Below are 16741 nucleotides of genomic sequence, written 5' to 3'. Positions count from 1 at the left end.
CTTTTTTTTTTTTTTTTTGAGAGGTTTTTGCTATAGGGTGCGTGCGCTCGCCCAACAGACAGAGACAGAGAGACAGAAAGCAAGAAATCACCCCCCAGGGGGGATGGTCATGCCGCAATCCCTTCTCCTCCATTCTCCTCTCAGGATCTTGGGCATGCACGCACACGCGCCCGGCATGAGTTCTAAGCCACCGGGTCCAGGACGCGAACCACAGCCAACTACGTGGGAATCCAGTGACATAGCCATTACGCTAACTGCTGGTTCCCAGAATTCAGAACTCTTAATTCAAGTATTCTTTGGCATTTTTTCCCGTGTTTGTTTGTTTGTTTGCTATGGATATTGCAGACATTCTGTATTTAATAAAACAGAACTTCAACTATTAAACACAAGTTTGCTTAAAAAAAAAAAACCATCTAACCCTATTTTATTAGGAAAGAATTATGAATAACAAAATTAATTTTATTTTTATATGCCTTTTAAGGACATTTTGTAGAAAATACTAGTCAAAAGCAGATTTGTAAAGAATGTATCATAGAAACATATAAAACGTAAATACAAAACAAAAATAAAAGTCAAAATTTTGTAACAAAAGTATTTTCTAGAATATAGTAGGGGACTACATAAAAGGGGGATGAAAGGAGAGTAATGTTTTAAATCTTATTTAGAAATTTCTTCTGCTTATCAGTATTAAAATTTTGAAATATATTTAACTTTCTTAAATGTAGTTTGTCAAGAATCCTATCTTAGGAAATACTTTAAAATAATTTCTCTTTACCCACAATTTGACTTTAGAGTCTTCCCTACTTCTCTAATAAATTTTCTTTTCTTTTTTTTTTTGGAGAGAATTTTGCTATAGGGCGCATACGCTCGCCAGAAAGAGACAGAGAGACAGAAAGTGAGAATTAACCCCGTAGGGGGGATGGCCACGCCACAATCCCTTCTCCTCCATTCTCCTCTTGGGATCCTGGGCACACACATACATGTGCCTGGTGTGAGTTTAAGACACCAGATCCGGCACTCAAACTGCAGTCGACTACTTGGGAGTCCAGCGACATAGCCATTACGCTAACTGCTGGTCCCTCTAATAAGTTTCCTACACAGTTTAATTTAGTATATTGAACTGTGAGTAAAGGACTATGTGTTTGTGCTATTTGTGCCATCACTTCTAAGATCCAGGAACCCAGCAATTAAAATATGAAGATTTTTCTGCCCACTGCTTAAGAATTTTTTTGTATTGTTTAGGGAGTAATTTCTGTCACAGTCACCATAAGATACAAATCATAATATAATGATACATTTGTCATTATCTATATACTTAGTTTTATATAATTATGGCATATAATATTTTCAAAACAAAGTTTTTTGAAGACCTTCTTCCTTTAAGAAATAAGAGTATAAATAGGAATTTCCAAATAGTTTTAAAACCTCACCCCTTGCTTCACACATTGCAAGTATATTTTGAAATCTTTGTATAATGTGCAGTTTATCTGAATAGATAGTATTTTGTATGATGTGACTTAAATAGTATAAGCAGTGAGAAGTTTTACATTTTAGATGGACTGTCTAGCTTATTTCTGATTGGTTTCAGATCGCTAGTTTGCGGAATCTCTGACCATATACATGTATAATCCATATTTTTCTGAAAACACATATGAGGTCTACCACAGTAATTTTTTCCTTATAAGGTCATTTTCTCAGTGTGGCAGTTTACCTGCAGGCTCAGCTAATTGAATTGCTAGAACTTGTATTTCTCTTTTGCTTTTCATGACAAATTCAGAAAAGATGAATGAACAAGAAAAATTAGTTAATCTGAAAAATTAGTTTATTTAACAAATTATTAGTATATTTAATAATAACTTGGAGAAGTTAATAAAAAGTTTAGTAATTATTTGCTATGCTCATTTCTTTTTTGAATTAGAAAAACAGCTAAAAGCATAAAATAAACCCCAAATTTTAAGCCAAAATGTTCTATTTGCTGTGTACATATACAGATGTATAATAGAGATCTAAGTATTTTGTTTGTATTGGCTTTTGGTTTTGAAATAAGTAGTTTATACATTGAATTAAGTTGACTCCTACTTACATCAGGCCTTAGAGGTTCTGCCCTCATTTGATGAAAATGGGGTGGGCAAGTGGGAGAAAGGTTTATTTGAGTCCTATTTTATGACCTCTGAAATTCTTACATTGTGGTTTCACTTTGCTTTTGAAAAGTTTTTGCCTGTCTTGGGTTTATATAGATATACCATAGTGATTATTTCCTTTAATTTTTAGGAGCAACCTATTCAGTTGAGGTGAGGTAATGTCTGTATGTTTTAGCCATGACCATACAGGCAGAAAACAGTAGAGGTATGCTCAAATATGCTAAGGCTAAGAGCTACCAGAACTTTCTATGATAATACTTGAATTTTTAAGAATATTTCTGAAATACTAGCATTTCAGATTTCTAAAAGTTGGAATTAATTGTATAAATGCATATATGTATAAGAGGAAGATAAAGTGCAACTTTTGACTGTTTTGTGAGGTTATGAGCTTAAGCTTGTTCCTTTCATTCTTGCTTTTATTTTTGTATCGTGCTAGTCCTTTGCTTATTTTGCACATTTACATTTTCATTCTTTTACCACCTTTTCCCTTATGTTTTAATCCTGCCCCATTTTTTCACATGACAGGAAAAAGCCCGATCATATCAGGTACCAAATGGCTTCCTTCCCTTTACCCTCCTCTTACCCCAGTTTCCTCTTTGGCACGAGAAAGCTCATAATTAACCTGCATTTCAGTTGGATTACTTGCAATGGATGAAAAATCTCTATGTTTTAAATTAGGAAGAAAATATAATCATTTTATTTAAGGAATGTAATTATTCCTTTTAATTGCCTATCTCTTCAACTTGTTTTAACCTACAAGAGATCTTTTGATGTATCCATAATTACCCAAAGAATATACAGATTGAGTAATGTGAATACTTTTATATCTTTTTATAAAAAAGTTAGTAAGCTAGTAAAAATTTGAGCAGTAACTACTGGGTCATTAGAAAAATCATGACATTTTCTATGCAAAAATGCATCATAACTTTTCCGATGACCCAATATCCCTGTGGTAACAAACATCAATTATGTTGAAAGACTACATTGCCAGTTCTTAGGTTTTCTTTGTTTTACCATTTTTTTTTCCCTGTGGAAAAATAAGTTAAATTTGAAATAAAGGAGCAAACAAGTTCAATCTTTTAATTTTATTGTTTATCTATTTGACACTGGTATGAATGTGCGCATGAACTCATCATCTATTTAATTTTAGTCAAAGCTTCTATAGATTTATAAGTTTGATTTTTACCCATGTTTTTGATTTCAAGTGCAGTTCTGGGACTAGTGATCAAACATGGTAAAAACTCAATTGATGTGTGTATATGTATATATGTATATATACACACACATATATTTTAATATATACATACACATATATTTTATATATACACACACATATTTTATATATATATATACATGTATACACACATTTTGTGTGTGTGTGTGTATATATATATATATCCCCCCCCTCTTTCTGTCCAAATTATGTTGTCTGGAATCTCACTGTTACATAAGCATATATAGGCTTTGTGGTTTTTGAATTTTGTAGAATACAGTGTAGTGTTGTTATCTAAAGTTTGTGTCTTTGGATCTAGTGTACTTTTTAATCTCAGGTACCAAGTGTGTAATTTTTTATATTCCACAGACTGTGAGCTGTTTGTCAGTCTCATTTCCCTTTTCTTAGAAATGTTAGTAATAGCTAGCATTATTTTATGGGAACAATTAAAAATTAGATTCTTTATCTGATTAAAGTTTTGACCAATGTTAGATGAATACAAGTAGGATCTATTTATTTAATGTATTTATTTAATCTATTTATTTAATGGTGCTCTGGAGGGAGCACCCCCAGAGGGTCCTGCCATGCTGTGATCCCTTCCCATTCCTCACCTCCACCCCTGCCTTCCAGCCAGCCAGGATTCCCAGTGTGTCCACCTGAATCCAAAGTTGGAGCCTCTCATAGGGCTCTCAACAGCAAGCAAAGCTTGCCTCTGCCACTGTGACTGGGTTCTCTTTTTCATTTTTAATGGCAGTAAAAGGGAGATGGTGTCATAAGATATATAGATCGATTGATTCATCGCTCTTTCTCTCTTATTTGCCAGAGAACTTGGATGAAGGCTGGAGAGCCACAGAGGAAGAGGAGAAAGCACCCCCTCTGGGGCATGGTTACTCCCCGGTGCCTTCTCCTATCCTGTTGAGATTCTAGGCACTTATGCACATCCCTTCGCTGTGTTTTTCAAGCCACTAGGGCTGGTATTTGAACAGCGATTGACCGTGTGGGGTCTGGCTGCCTTACCCATAAGACTGTGGGACTGGCTCCATAAAGATCTTAGTAATGAAAAATTTGTTTTCTACCTATGATATATAACTTTTTTCCTTAGGAGATGTCAGATTAAAACAAATTTATATTGTCTTTATTGAGCATAAGAAAACTAAGGATGTGAGAACATCACCCAGAAGCAGATAGATGGCAGTGGAAGTGAGTTTCATCTGTATAATTAACAATCAGAGGGAATGGTCTCTGACAAAAAAAATTTTTAATTTTTGTTAATAGTGTCTGAATTGAAAAAAAAAAATTGTTCTAGGGGACATGTAATCACCCAAAAGAGATGAGGAAGGTTGGTAAGAAAGCATCCCCCCACCCCAACCCCCACCCCCGGGGAGGGGAATGGTTGTGTTGCCATCTCTTCTCCTCCATTGTCTTTTCAGGATTTTGAGCACATACATGCACACCTGGTGTGTTTTTTTTCAAGCTGTAGTGTCCAAGACTCAAACTGTGCAGTTGGCTAAGGGGATCCAGTTGCCTTCACCATGCTACCAGCTGCACCCCCCAAAAAACATACATTTTTAATCTAGTATTTTGTTATTAGTTTTAGAAGATATTGTGCATCAGGTTGAAAGAAATTTATTTTTTGAAGACTTGAGATGCATGAAAAGTTTACATGGGTATATATATATATTTTTTTTGTTGTACAATAATACCTGTAATTTTCATCAAATTAGATATTACTGTGGTAGAAAACATAGGAGTTTTATTAATATAGTTCACTCTACTTTAAATAATTTTTTTTGAAGAACACTTTAATCAATATCAGAGATCATTTCCATTGCATGTCATCCCATGTAGCAGGGCTGCACCATTTTGTTTGTTTGTAGGTATCTCCTTTAACATTTCTAACCGTTAGCTGTCTGGAAGCAAAGGCACCCAGAAGTTCTTCCTTTTCTAGTCTGCCTCTTTATGAGTTGCATTTGGAGGTAGCCCATTTTGTTTTATCTAGATGCTTATTTAACAGTTTTCTATATTTTAATAGTAAAGGTGATACCTTTTTAAGTTTTAAGAAAACCTAACAGTCTGTCTGGTAAAACTTTTAAAAATGAAAAATAGTTTTCTAATCATTTTCTCAGCTTTGGAGAAATTAACTTTATTTTTGAAATAGAAATTTTAGGTTTCTAAATACAATTTCTAATGCTTTGTATTAGTATCAATGAAAAGGTAGAATCTCTATCTGCTAATAAATTAATAACTAATGTTTACAATAGAAATCATCTCACATGAAACTAATTTTAAAATAATGACTCAAATAATGTTTTACCTTTTCTGCTTGATGAGAAGTTTGCTTCCTTTTATGAATGGCTTTTGGCTATGACTTATTTATTTTTTTTAAGTCCTTAGGTATTCTAATTGTCTTCATAAATTAGAATTAGTAAATACACCGTACATAGCTTAGCTTTTTGTTCTAAAGAAGATTGCAAGTGAATTGTCTGTACAGTAATGAATAGAGCTGTATAAATAGCGGGGTGAATCATTTGTAGCAATAACTTTGATTATTTTGCCGGAAAGTATTTTCTATGAAAATAAGGCATGTTAATTGGTGATTATCTCCTATTCGACATCAGTTCTAAAATGATTATTCTGTTTTGCTTATCAGATCAAACACTTGGTGAATTATCTGTTAAAAGGCTGAAAAAAAAGCACCATTTATTTCACTGTTGTACTGTATACAAATGGGTATTTTTATTCACAATATAAATTTATTTCAACTTTATACTAAAAACAATTATTTTAGAAGTAAAGTTACATTTTTTTGAGGAACCTCATAAAACTAAATTTGTCTTTAAAAGTTATTACTTGGCAATAGCAAAAAGAATAGCTTTTGTTATAAGAATTTATGACAAAATAAATCAAAATATAGTAATTTAATTTTTATAATTTGTGGTTTTAAAATGCTTATTCTTTACTTTCATTAGTTATCACATATTGACAGCAGTTTATATAAAGCAAAACAAAGCAATCCATTTCTCAAAATATAATTACTGCAAACAGATTTCCAGTGCTTTCCCAAATATTTCATTTCTAATACAAAGAAAGGAAATTATGTTTGTGAAAACTTAGTCTGTTTTGTATTTATTTAGACGCTGGTTTTCAATACAGAACAATCAGTTGGTTTACCAGAAAAAGTTTAAGGTAAGTATTTTGTTAGGTCATTAAATGAAAATCTGTTGCGTTCCCAATTGTGTGTGTGTGTGTGTGTGTGTGTGTGTGTGTGTGTTAAGACAGGGTTTTTCTATATTTGCATTCTTGAGTGGCTGGGATTGTGGGTGTGCACCCCTGTGCTGGGCTTTTTAGGGTGGACTAAGACTCAAACCCAGGTATCCCATGTGGCTCCAGCCTACTGAGCAGCAGCATTCAGCATAGGCTACTGTTAATTTGAGTTTTTTATTTGCTTGTCTTGGTAAACCTTCAAGTCCATAGTCACATGTGAAAAATTACTGTAATTATCGTTTATTAGTTTTATGTTTGGGCATGTGTAAGAAGACTCTAGAGTGGAAAGTACTAACATTTGATCCTTAAGAACACAGTGATTTTGAATCCAGAATTTATTTATTAATTATTATTATTATTATTATTATTATTATTACTCAGCTTGACCAGAGAGAGAGAGAGAAAGAGAAAGCAGGCCACCCGGTCTGGGACTTGAACCATAATTGGCCATGTGGGAATTCAGTACCAGCCCCAAATCCTGAGTTCTTTTTTTTTTTTTTTGGTGTTAGAATTATTTGATTTAACTTTATTTATTTTTTAATTTGACCAGAGAGGAACAGAGAGAGAGAAGGAAAATGAGAGCAAGAGAGAGGGAAAGTGAGAAAGCAAGTTGCCAGAACCGGGACTTGAACTGCAGTAGGTCATATGGGAATCTAGCGCTTGTAACTACCATGCCACCTACTGGCCCCAAAATAATTATTTTATTTATCATTATTATTTTTTAATTTGACGAGAGAGAGAGAGAGAGAGAGAGAGCGTGAGCGAGCGAGCAAGCCACCACGTCCAGGACTCAAACCATCATCCGCCATGTAGAAGTCCAGTGCACTCCCACTACACCATCTGCTGGCCCCAATACCTGAGTTCTTAATTCCTAGCTTTGAGATGGAATTTTTTGTGTCTAAAGGATTATTCTTTTTATTTCTTTATACATTTCTTTGTCTACTTATGTGACAGGAATGACAGTGCCATGGAATGGCTGAAGGAGAGGATACCTTTTTAAGAAATAACCCCTTAGGTCCAAAGACAATAACACAGGAAAGTTAAAATATCATTAATTAAAGTATAAGCTCTAAGTAATTTTTTTTCCTAATTAAGATTTTTGCTGTATGGTCAGTGCGCTTGCCAGAGAGGCAGAAATCACCCCTCCCCCTGGCAGGCAGGGATGGCTAAGCCACAATTTCTTCTCCGTTCTTGACTAGGGATTTTGGGTCATGCGCGCACATGTACCCAGCATGATTTTCAAGCTGCTGGGTCCCATAGTCCACCATGTGGGAGTTCAGTGCCTTAACTGCTATGCAACCTGCTGGCCCTCTAAGTAATATAAAGAAATTTTTAATTTTTAAAATAAACTTATACTTTAATTCCATTTTTCACAAACTGTATTTATTTATTTTTCATTGCCAGAGGACGTGTGCAATTGCTAGAGAAAGAAGGAAAAAGAGAGAAAGCATGGCCACGTCCTCTTTCCTCCATTTCTCCATCCCATCAGTATTTTGGACATGCATGCACAGACGCTTGGTGTATTCCTCACATTGTTGTGGCCAGAACTTGAACAGTGGTTGGCCTTGTGGTTTTGGCCCTCTGTGTTTAGCATTTAACTGCTGTGCTAGTGGGCAGGTCCAGCTCTAAGGAATTTAAATAGAAATCTCTGTACTCGTTAATATTCTTTTCATGTATTTGCTTTTTTGAAACTTATTTTAAGGATTAAAACTATTTATTTATTGGAAAAGCACACTGGGATTGTGTGATTTGGGAATACTAAAAATAATTAGAAGGAAAGAACCATTAGCTTTTTGGTACTTACTTTTCACCTAGTTAGACTTTGTGAATTATGTTTCACACACTGTTATATTTTGCATATCCATTGTACTACTGAGATGACACAGTAGGAAATTTGCTTGCTAGTTTCTGTGATCACTGGGTTGTTTCACACAAGTCGTTTAATCAAGCTGATTAGTTCATGGTTTCTTCTACTTGGATAAACTTGATTTTGAATTTATATTTTTATTAGGTAGTAGAAAATGATAAAAACTTGCTTATTTTAGGTACTTAAGGATTTATAAGCTTATCTTTTGTTGAGCTACTTAACACTTGATTCCTTAAAGGCTTCATTTTTGGAGGAAAGTAGCTTTTATTATTAAGAGTAGGGACCAAGAGAGTAATGGATATGAAAGAAAATGGAAGAAAATTAATAGGAAGTATTGAGCATCTACTAAGTAACCAGTGTTAGACCAAGCTCTCTATGTAAACTATTTTACTTAATCCAAGCATAATAATTTTATGAGGTAGGTAAAATTATCAAGAGGAGAGTATTACCTTTATTAGTTACATGTATGTCAATGTATTTGTACCTCAAATAAGATAAATATAAATCTTTTCAAATGAGACCATTTACTCTAAGCAATATTTTTAAGTATGTTATTATGGATGGTAGTGTTTAAAATATAAGTTGTGGGTCCAGCAGGTGACATAGTGGTTAAGTACTGTAGACTCATGCTTGGATGACCACAGGTCTGGACCTGGTGGCTTGAAAATCACATGGGCGTGTGTGTGTGCACCCCAAATCCTGAGAGGATAATGGAGGAGAAGGGATTGTGGCTTGACTGTCCCCTCTGGGGGGTGATTTCTCACTTTCCCTTTCACTGTCTCTCTTTTTCTCTTTCTTTCTCTGGTGAGCAATGCTCCCTACGGCAACAGTCTTTTTAAAAAAATAAAATTGATAAATATACACATTTTGTTTCCTTATTGTAGGATAACCCCACTGTAGTAGTTGAAGATCTCAGACTCTGCACAGTGAAGCATTGTGAAGACATAGAACGCCGATTCTGCTTTGAGGTAGTCTCTCCAACAAAGTAAGTAGTTCTAAAGAATCTGAGACTCACTTTTATGTTTCTGTTGGGTTGTCAGAAAAGTCATGATGCAGTTTTGTCTAGAAAAAATACTTCATGACTTTTGTGATGACCCAGTATATTGTCTTAAAGAACTCTCCAGAGCAGAGAAATGTGTGTTTGACTAATGATTATCCGTGCCAAAGAGGAAACAAGTATTTAAATATATATTAAACAATTAGCAATTATAGACATTATAACCAGACAAAAATGTAACTTCTACTCATGTAACATATTCTTTAGATTCCATGAAGGTTATTTGTGTGTCCATTTGAAATTGTTATGAAGATGAATGGAGATCTTAGATAAATTTGTTCATTAATTATCATTTCATATTTGTACCCAGTAGAAAAAAATGAGCATTATGGTAAATTTAAGTGTTTTTGTTCTCTTATTATTTATTTTTTTCAAAGAATTATTTATTATTATTATTATTAGTTATATTTTTTTGGAGAGGTTTTTGCTGTAGGGCACGTGTGCTCGCCAGAAAGACAGAGAGAGACAGAGAGATAGAAAGCAAGATATCACCCCCTAGGGGCAATGGCCATGCCACAGTCCCTTCTTTCTTCTCCACTCTCCTCTCAGGATCTTGGGCACACACGCACATGTGCCCAGAATGAGGTTAAGCTACTGGGTCTGGGACTTGAACCACAGTCAACTACATGTGAGCCCAGTGACATAGCCATTACGCCAACTGCTGGTCCCAATTTTATTATTATTTTTCACTTTGGTCAGAGAGAGAGAGAAAGAAAGGGAGGGAGAGTGAGAAAGCAAGCCACCAGGTCCAGGACTTGAACCACAGTTGGCCACGTGGGAGTCTAGCACCGCAATCACCACGCCACCTGCCCACTCCTCTCTTATTATTTTTTAAATATGTAGTGATGGGTGATTTGTTTTCAAGAGATCGTTTGTTTCATTTGTACCCTTATTTCTTCATGAAGGTACTTCGGCCTAAAGATAGATGAAAGAAAACTTTTTCAACATCCGTTACTATTTTTGACTAGAAAACTACTAAATTATAAAGTGTACTAAAATATAAAACTTAACTGTTTTCTTTCCCTTTTTTTGGTTAATTAGTGTCTGAAAAGCAATTTGTTATTTTCTTTTAGAAGTTGTATGCTCCAGGCAGATTCTGAAAAGCTGCGCCAGGCATGGATTAAGGCTGTTCAGACCAGTATTGCTACTGCTTACAGAGAGAAGGGTGATGAGTCAGAGGTCAGTAGAAGGATTAGCAATACCAAATGATATATTGCCAAAACTTTTAGAGTTTAGTTGCAAAATTTGATTATAAAATAATTTTTTATGAAGGATGATTTTATGTCATTGAAATGAAATTTATTTTACAAATCTCAATTAAATTTCTTTTTTGCTTATTTCTCTTGATTTTACCTATCACTGTATTTGGATTCCCAGATTAGAATAATGTAGATGTTAGTGTTTTTCCTTACAGTATTTTACTGTTTTAGTTAACCATAAAATAAAATAATGGTCATGAATAGTGTTTAAAATTGAAACTGAATAAAAATATAAAAAGGAAAAGTACAGTATTGTCTCAGTATTGTCTTTGTTGGCTCCCTGGAAAAAATAAACAGAATATGCAATTTTGGGTCATAGTCTGACTTTAGTTTTTGGGCAAGACCATGAGTGACTCTTCAGAAATGGAACTTAACCACTTTTGGGCATCCTGGTGAGGCCTGTGGCATAGGCTTACTGATAGAAAACTGTTGGGAATAGGTAAGAATATACTATTAGGGGGGTAAATTGCCCTCTAAATTGTAATTCTAAGCTCATGATAGCCAGCTTCTAGCTCCCAAGGGTACCTCAAAGCAGAACCCTTCTCAAGCAGGAAGGGGGGAGGGATCTCACTTGTCCCAAGCAGCAGGACATAGAGAAGGGAGTAGGACTTTATTGTATCAGTGGCCAGTGTCACCTGGACGTTGGTGGGTACTGAGAACACTGACAAAGAGCATGGTCGTGAAGATAGCCCTCAGTATGTCTGTCTCTGAGCTACGCTTCTGCAGTGTGAGTCAGTCTCTCCCCAAGCCTAAGCATAACTGTTGTCTGGGAAGTCTATACTTGTTTGTTTTTGGAGATTCTTCTTTTACCTGTATTCCTTAACTTTCCCTTTTTTGACTTGGAAAAAACTGTAAGTGCCTTTTCTGGTAGTTTCTTAAAAACAGAACATTTGGGAGGCTAGCAGGTGGTATGGTGGTTAAGGCATTGGACTCTCACATGGTGGACCATGGTTCAAGTCCTGGACCTGGCAGCTTGCTTTCTCACTTTTCGTCTGTCTCTCTCTGGTAAATTAAAATAATAATAATAAATGGGACCAGCAGTTAGTGTAATGGCTATGTGGCTGGACTCCCACGTAGTCAACCACGGTTTGAGTCCTGGACCCGGTGGCTTAAACTCAACGCCGGGCGTGTGTGTGTTTGTGCCCAAGATCCCGAGAGGAGAATGGAGGAGAAGGGATTGCAGTGTGTCCATCCCCCCTGGGGGGTGTGATTTCTCGCTTTCTATCTCTCTGTCTCTGTCTGTCTGGCGAGTGCATACGCCCTGTAGCAAAAACCTCTCCAAAAAAATAGAATAAAAAATAATAATAATAAATAAATAAAATTAAATAAATCTTTAAGAGAAAGCTTCCTAGATGATTTCTATGAATGGTCTTGGTTGAGAACCACTGTATTAGCTGCTTTCCCTTAGCTGTCAGGAATTTGCCTGTGATAAGTTAGAGATCAAAAGCCTCTTCATACTTTCTGAACATATTGTCAGTACTTTGTTGTGACCTTCTCCTAAGTCTGGATCATTTGTTGAAGAACCACTATAGTCAGGATCTTTAGGGTCTTCAGCCGGTATGGTTTCCCAGAGGCGTGTCACCAGTCTCCTGCACAGGGATAGGGACTGCCCCAGAGCTCAGGGCTGGGTATTTCAGCATTCAGCTCAGTGTGCGTATATTCACTTACGCCCTTGCTGTCTCCTTTCAGGTGAACCACAGAGACTCTGTTTTATTCCTCCAGGCAGTAAACTTCTAAAAATTCATGTTATTTGTAGAGAGTAGTTCCCTAATGGCATGGGTTGGGGAGATGGCCCTGGGATCTAACTCTTTCTTAAACAGTCATTCTTCCTTTGATGAGTGGTGTCATGTTCAGGGCTGAATTCCATGAGGTTGCTGACCCAAGTTATGCAGGGTCGGTGTACTTACTGTTCAGCCTTTCTCATTTGGTGCAGAAATGTTAGTATATAGAGAAAAATTGGGAGTGAACCAAAACGATTTTGCTTTATGATATTGACGTCCTTTCCCTAAATGCAGTTGCTTATTTGCTAATTCACATGATCAAACACATTATGGTAAAACAGGGTATATTCCTATTTTTTAACATTCTAAAATAATCTCATACTTAAAGAGGGGTTCTGGGTATAATCAAATAACTTTTCTTCCAAACTATTTGGGAGTAATTTCCCAACAGGCTGCCCTATTACTCATCGTTACTTTAATGAGTACTTCTCACCGCAGAGGACATTGTCCCGTGTAATCATGGTCCAGCCATCAAACTCAAATGAGCATTAGCAGGGCACAGTAGTGTGTTCCTTGTAATCCTAGCAACTTGGAAGGCTGAGGTAGGACCAAGAGTTTAAGGCCAACCTGAGCAACATAACAAGATCCTATCTCTTAAAAAAAAAAAAAAAGGGATATGACAAGAAGGTAGCATTGAAATATTACTGCCTTTTCTGTGTGTGTGTGTGTGTGTGTGTGTAAGAAGTTTTTGCTCTAGAGTACATGTGCTTGCCAAAGAGAGAAAGAGACAGAGCTAGTGAGAGGTAAAGTGAGAAATCACTCTCCGGGAAGATGGCCATGCACAATCCCTTCTCCTGGGATCCTAGACACACGTGCACACACTCATTCACTCTTGGTGTGATTTTTAAGGCACTGTGTCCAGGACTTAAACCGCATGGACCTTGTGGAAGTCCAGCAATGTAACTACTACACCATCTGTTGGTCTTGGAATATTGCTACCATTTAATTTCCTACAACCATTCATGTTTTAATAATTTTTCCAGTAATGTTCTGTTCTGTTCTTTTTCCTTCCTTCCTTCCTTCCTCCCTTCCTTCCTTCCTTCCTTCCTTCTTTTCTTCCTTCCTTTCAAGTTTCTGGTATAGGGCATATACTCTTGCCAGAGAGAGAGGCAAAGAAGGAATATGAGAAAACATTTCCCTGGGTACGATGGCTATGCCACAGTCCCTTTTCCACTGTTCTTTTCTCGGGATTCTGAGCACGCATGCACACATGCCTGGCGTGTTTTCAGGTTGCCAGGTCTGGGGCTAGAGCCACAGAGTTGGCCTTGTTGGATCTAGCACCTTAACCACCATGCCACCTGCTGGCCCTCTAGCTCCCATTTATCTGTAACGTGTTTCTTACTGATTGACCTCCCTGTATGTAACCAGTAGTCTATCTCTGCTGCCACATGCCCCCAACTTTGTCTTCCCAACTTCGCACAGAGTGCTTCTTACTTGACTCAGACTCTGACCCTTCACGTTCGGTGGCACTCCCATTTAGATGCCTTCCTCCCTCTGCTCAGGCTCCCTTTCCCTTGCTAGGCTGCTTCTCTGTGCAGACATCCTCCTCATCCTGCTTGGGATCCAGCAGCCTTCACAGGGTTGCGCTCTTGTGTGAGTAAGTTCTTCATCCAGTTCTTCTCGGGAATTCTGTGTTCCCGCACTTACCTACTTTGCTTGTTGCTACTAACCACTATTAAATTGAGTTTTTAGGAAGGGCAAGGCAAGAGTCAAATTATATTTCTCATAATTCTCTACTAACATACTGGCTTGTTAAGATTGGAATGTGTTTAAATGCCAGGAGACACGTGAGTGTGCACAAGACAGAAAAAGGACAGGGGGAGAGAAGGTGCCCCCCGCACCCTGCAGTGGAGCCTAGTCATGCAGCAGTCCTTTTTCCTTCAGTTCTCCATCCCATCAGGATCCTGGCCATTCAGATATGTGCACCAGGTCGGCGGTCTGCTGAGACTGGGACTGAAGCCCTGCTCAGCCATGTGGGATCTGGTTACCTCTGTTCTATACGGTGCTGAAGAGCTGTGTTATGGGCCTGGTGCCAGATTGGAATGTGTTTACACCACAAGACATCTTACAGATGGTCTTTAATTGTTTAGGCTCTATGAAACACATCTTTGTATTTGATCATTATTATCATGTATCGGTAATTGCTTATTAAAAACTATTTACTTTTGGGGATGGCCCCATAGTGCAGCAGCTAAGTGCTATGTATAGAAAGCCAAATCCCACATGGCCAGGTGAATTGAAAAACAAACACTCTAAGTGCATGTGTGTATGCGTACCTAAAATTCTGATGGGACAGACAAACAGAGGAAAAAGGACTGTGGTGTGACCGTGTCCAATTGGGGGGTATTTTCTCTAGCACTCTTTCTCTGGCAAGTGCATGTGCCCTCTGACAATTATTATTAGTATTTTTTTTTTTTGCTCTAGGGTCATGTGTACTTGTCAGAGAGGGAGAACAAGCACCCCCCCCATGGGGGATGACCATGCTGCAGTCCCTTCTACTGTTCTCCCTCAGGATTTTTTGGGCACAAAATGCACATACGCGTATGTGTCTAGTATGTTTATCAAAACAGTGGTCCAGGACTCGAACTGTGCAGTTGGCCATGTGGGATCCAGCCACCCCAACTTCCATGCCATCTGCTGACCTGCCCTCTGACAATTGATAAAAAAACAAAAAGGAAAGGAAAAAAAACACAACTATTTACTATTGGTAGAGACTTTGCTGTGCACTTACAAAAGTAAATTTTGGGTCAGTCTGTAGTGCACCGGTTAGGTGCTGTGCACAGGAAGCTATAGCTATACAACTATGGTTCAAGTCCCAACCCCAAGGACGTGCTAGCTGGGTGCACGTGTGTGCATGCTACATACACAAGATTCTGAAAGGAGGGAGAATTGGAGGAAAAATGATTGCGGTGTGTGTGGCCAGGTCCCATTGGAGAAAGTGATTTCTCTCTGTCCAATGCATGCAACACATACCTTGCAGCATAAAATAAAGATCAACTTTTGCTGGGAACCAGCAGTTAGCGTAATAGCTATGTCGCTGGACTCCCATGTAGTCGACCGCGGTTTGCATCCCGGACCCGATGGCTTAGAACTCACGCCTGGTGCGTGTGTGTGTGTGTGTGCCCAAGATCCCGAGAGGAGAATGAAGGAGAAGGGATTGCAGCATGACCATCCCCCCTGGAGGGTGATTTCTCGCTTTCTGTCTCTATGTCTCTCTGTCTGGTGAGCACACGTGCCCTATAGCGAAAATCTCTCCAAAAAAAAAAAAAAAAGATCAACTTTTGCTTATCAGTCATCTTTTGCTTTTTTTCTTGTTTACTCTATAGCCCTTACAGTTTTTCTATTTTTTAATTTTTTCAAATGTATCTGTAAATGGACATATTGTTGTATATATTTATTGCGTATGATATTTTTGAAGTGTATGTGTTTGTCTGTGTGTATTGGGATGGTTAAATATAGAATATTAACAGATGCATTACTTCACATAGTTAGCATTTTTGTGATGAAAATGTTTAATATTCTTATCCCCAGTACTTTTCAGGAATATAGCATATCATAATTATGATTATAATCATCATAGTACAGAGTATATTTCTTGAATTTATTCTTCCTCCTATCTAACTGTAAATATATATCCTTTTGCCCAATATCCTAAAACCTTATCTGCCCCCTCAACCATCTCAGTCTTTTATAATCACCCTTCTACTCTCTACTTTTATGAGATCAACTGTTTTTTTTTGAGAGTGATTTTTGCTATAGGGTGTGTACATTCACCAAAGAAACAGAAAAACTGAAAGTGAGAAATCACCCCCCACTGGGGGGATGACCACACTGCAATTTCTTCTCCTCCAGTCTCCTCTCAGGATTTTGGGTACACACACACATGTGCCCAGCATGAGTTTTTAAGCTGCTAGGTCTGGGACTTGAATCATGATCTACTATGTGGGAGTCCAGTGATATAACCTTTAGGCCATCTACTGGTCACAAGATCAACTTTCTTAGACTTCACATATGAGTGAGACTGTGCAAGTGGCATTTGTCTTTCTGTGCCTGTCTTACTTCCCTTAACATAATGTCCTTCAGGTTCTTGGAATTTTAGATACTATGTGTTATATTAACGATTCACTCTGAAATCATACCTGCTCTTTAGTATTTAACT

General features: G+C 37.3%; 1 protein-coding gene across 2 annotated transcripts in view; it reads left to right on the top strand.

The window, feature by feature from the left end:
- Nucleotides 1-16741, top strand: part of ACAP2 (ArfGAP with coiled-coil, ankyrin repeat and PH domains 2) — a gene marked incomplete at its 5' end in the record, with an annotated part of 97181 nt that overhangs the window by 57854 nt on the left and 22586 nt on the right. Inside the window, 4 exon segments of one of the 2 annotated variants that reach the window (XM_014590984.2) lie at nucleotides 2667-2687; nucleotides 6489-6540; nucleotides 9370-9470; nucleotides 10616-10721. In XM_014590984.2, the coding sequence (XP_014446470.1) occupies nucleotides 2667-2687; nucleotides 6489-6540; nucleotides 9370-9470; nucleotides 10616-10721 (280 nt within the window). 2 annotated transcript variants of the gene reach the window in all.

This window comes from Tupaia chinensis, unplaced genomic scaffold (assembly GCF_000334495.1).
Source record: "Tupaia chinensis unplaced genomic scaffold, TupChi_1.0 Scaffold000515_1, whole genome shotgun sequence".
NCBI lineage: Eukaryota > Metazoa > Chordata > Mammalia > Scandentia > Tupaiidae > Tupaia > Tupaia belangeri.
Note: the sequence above shows the minus strand (reverse complement) of the source record. Positions and strands in the feature narration are given on the sequence as shown.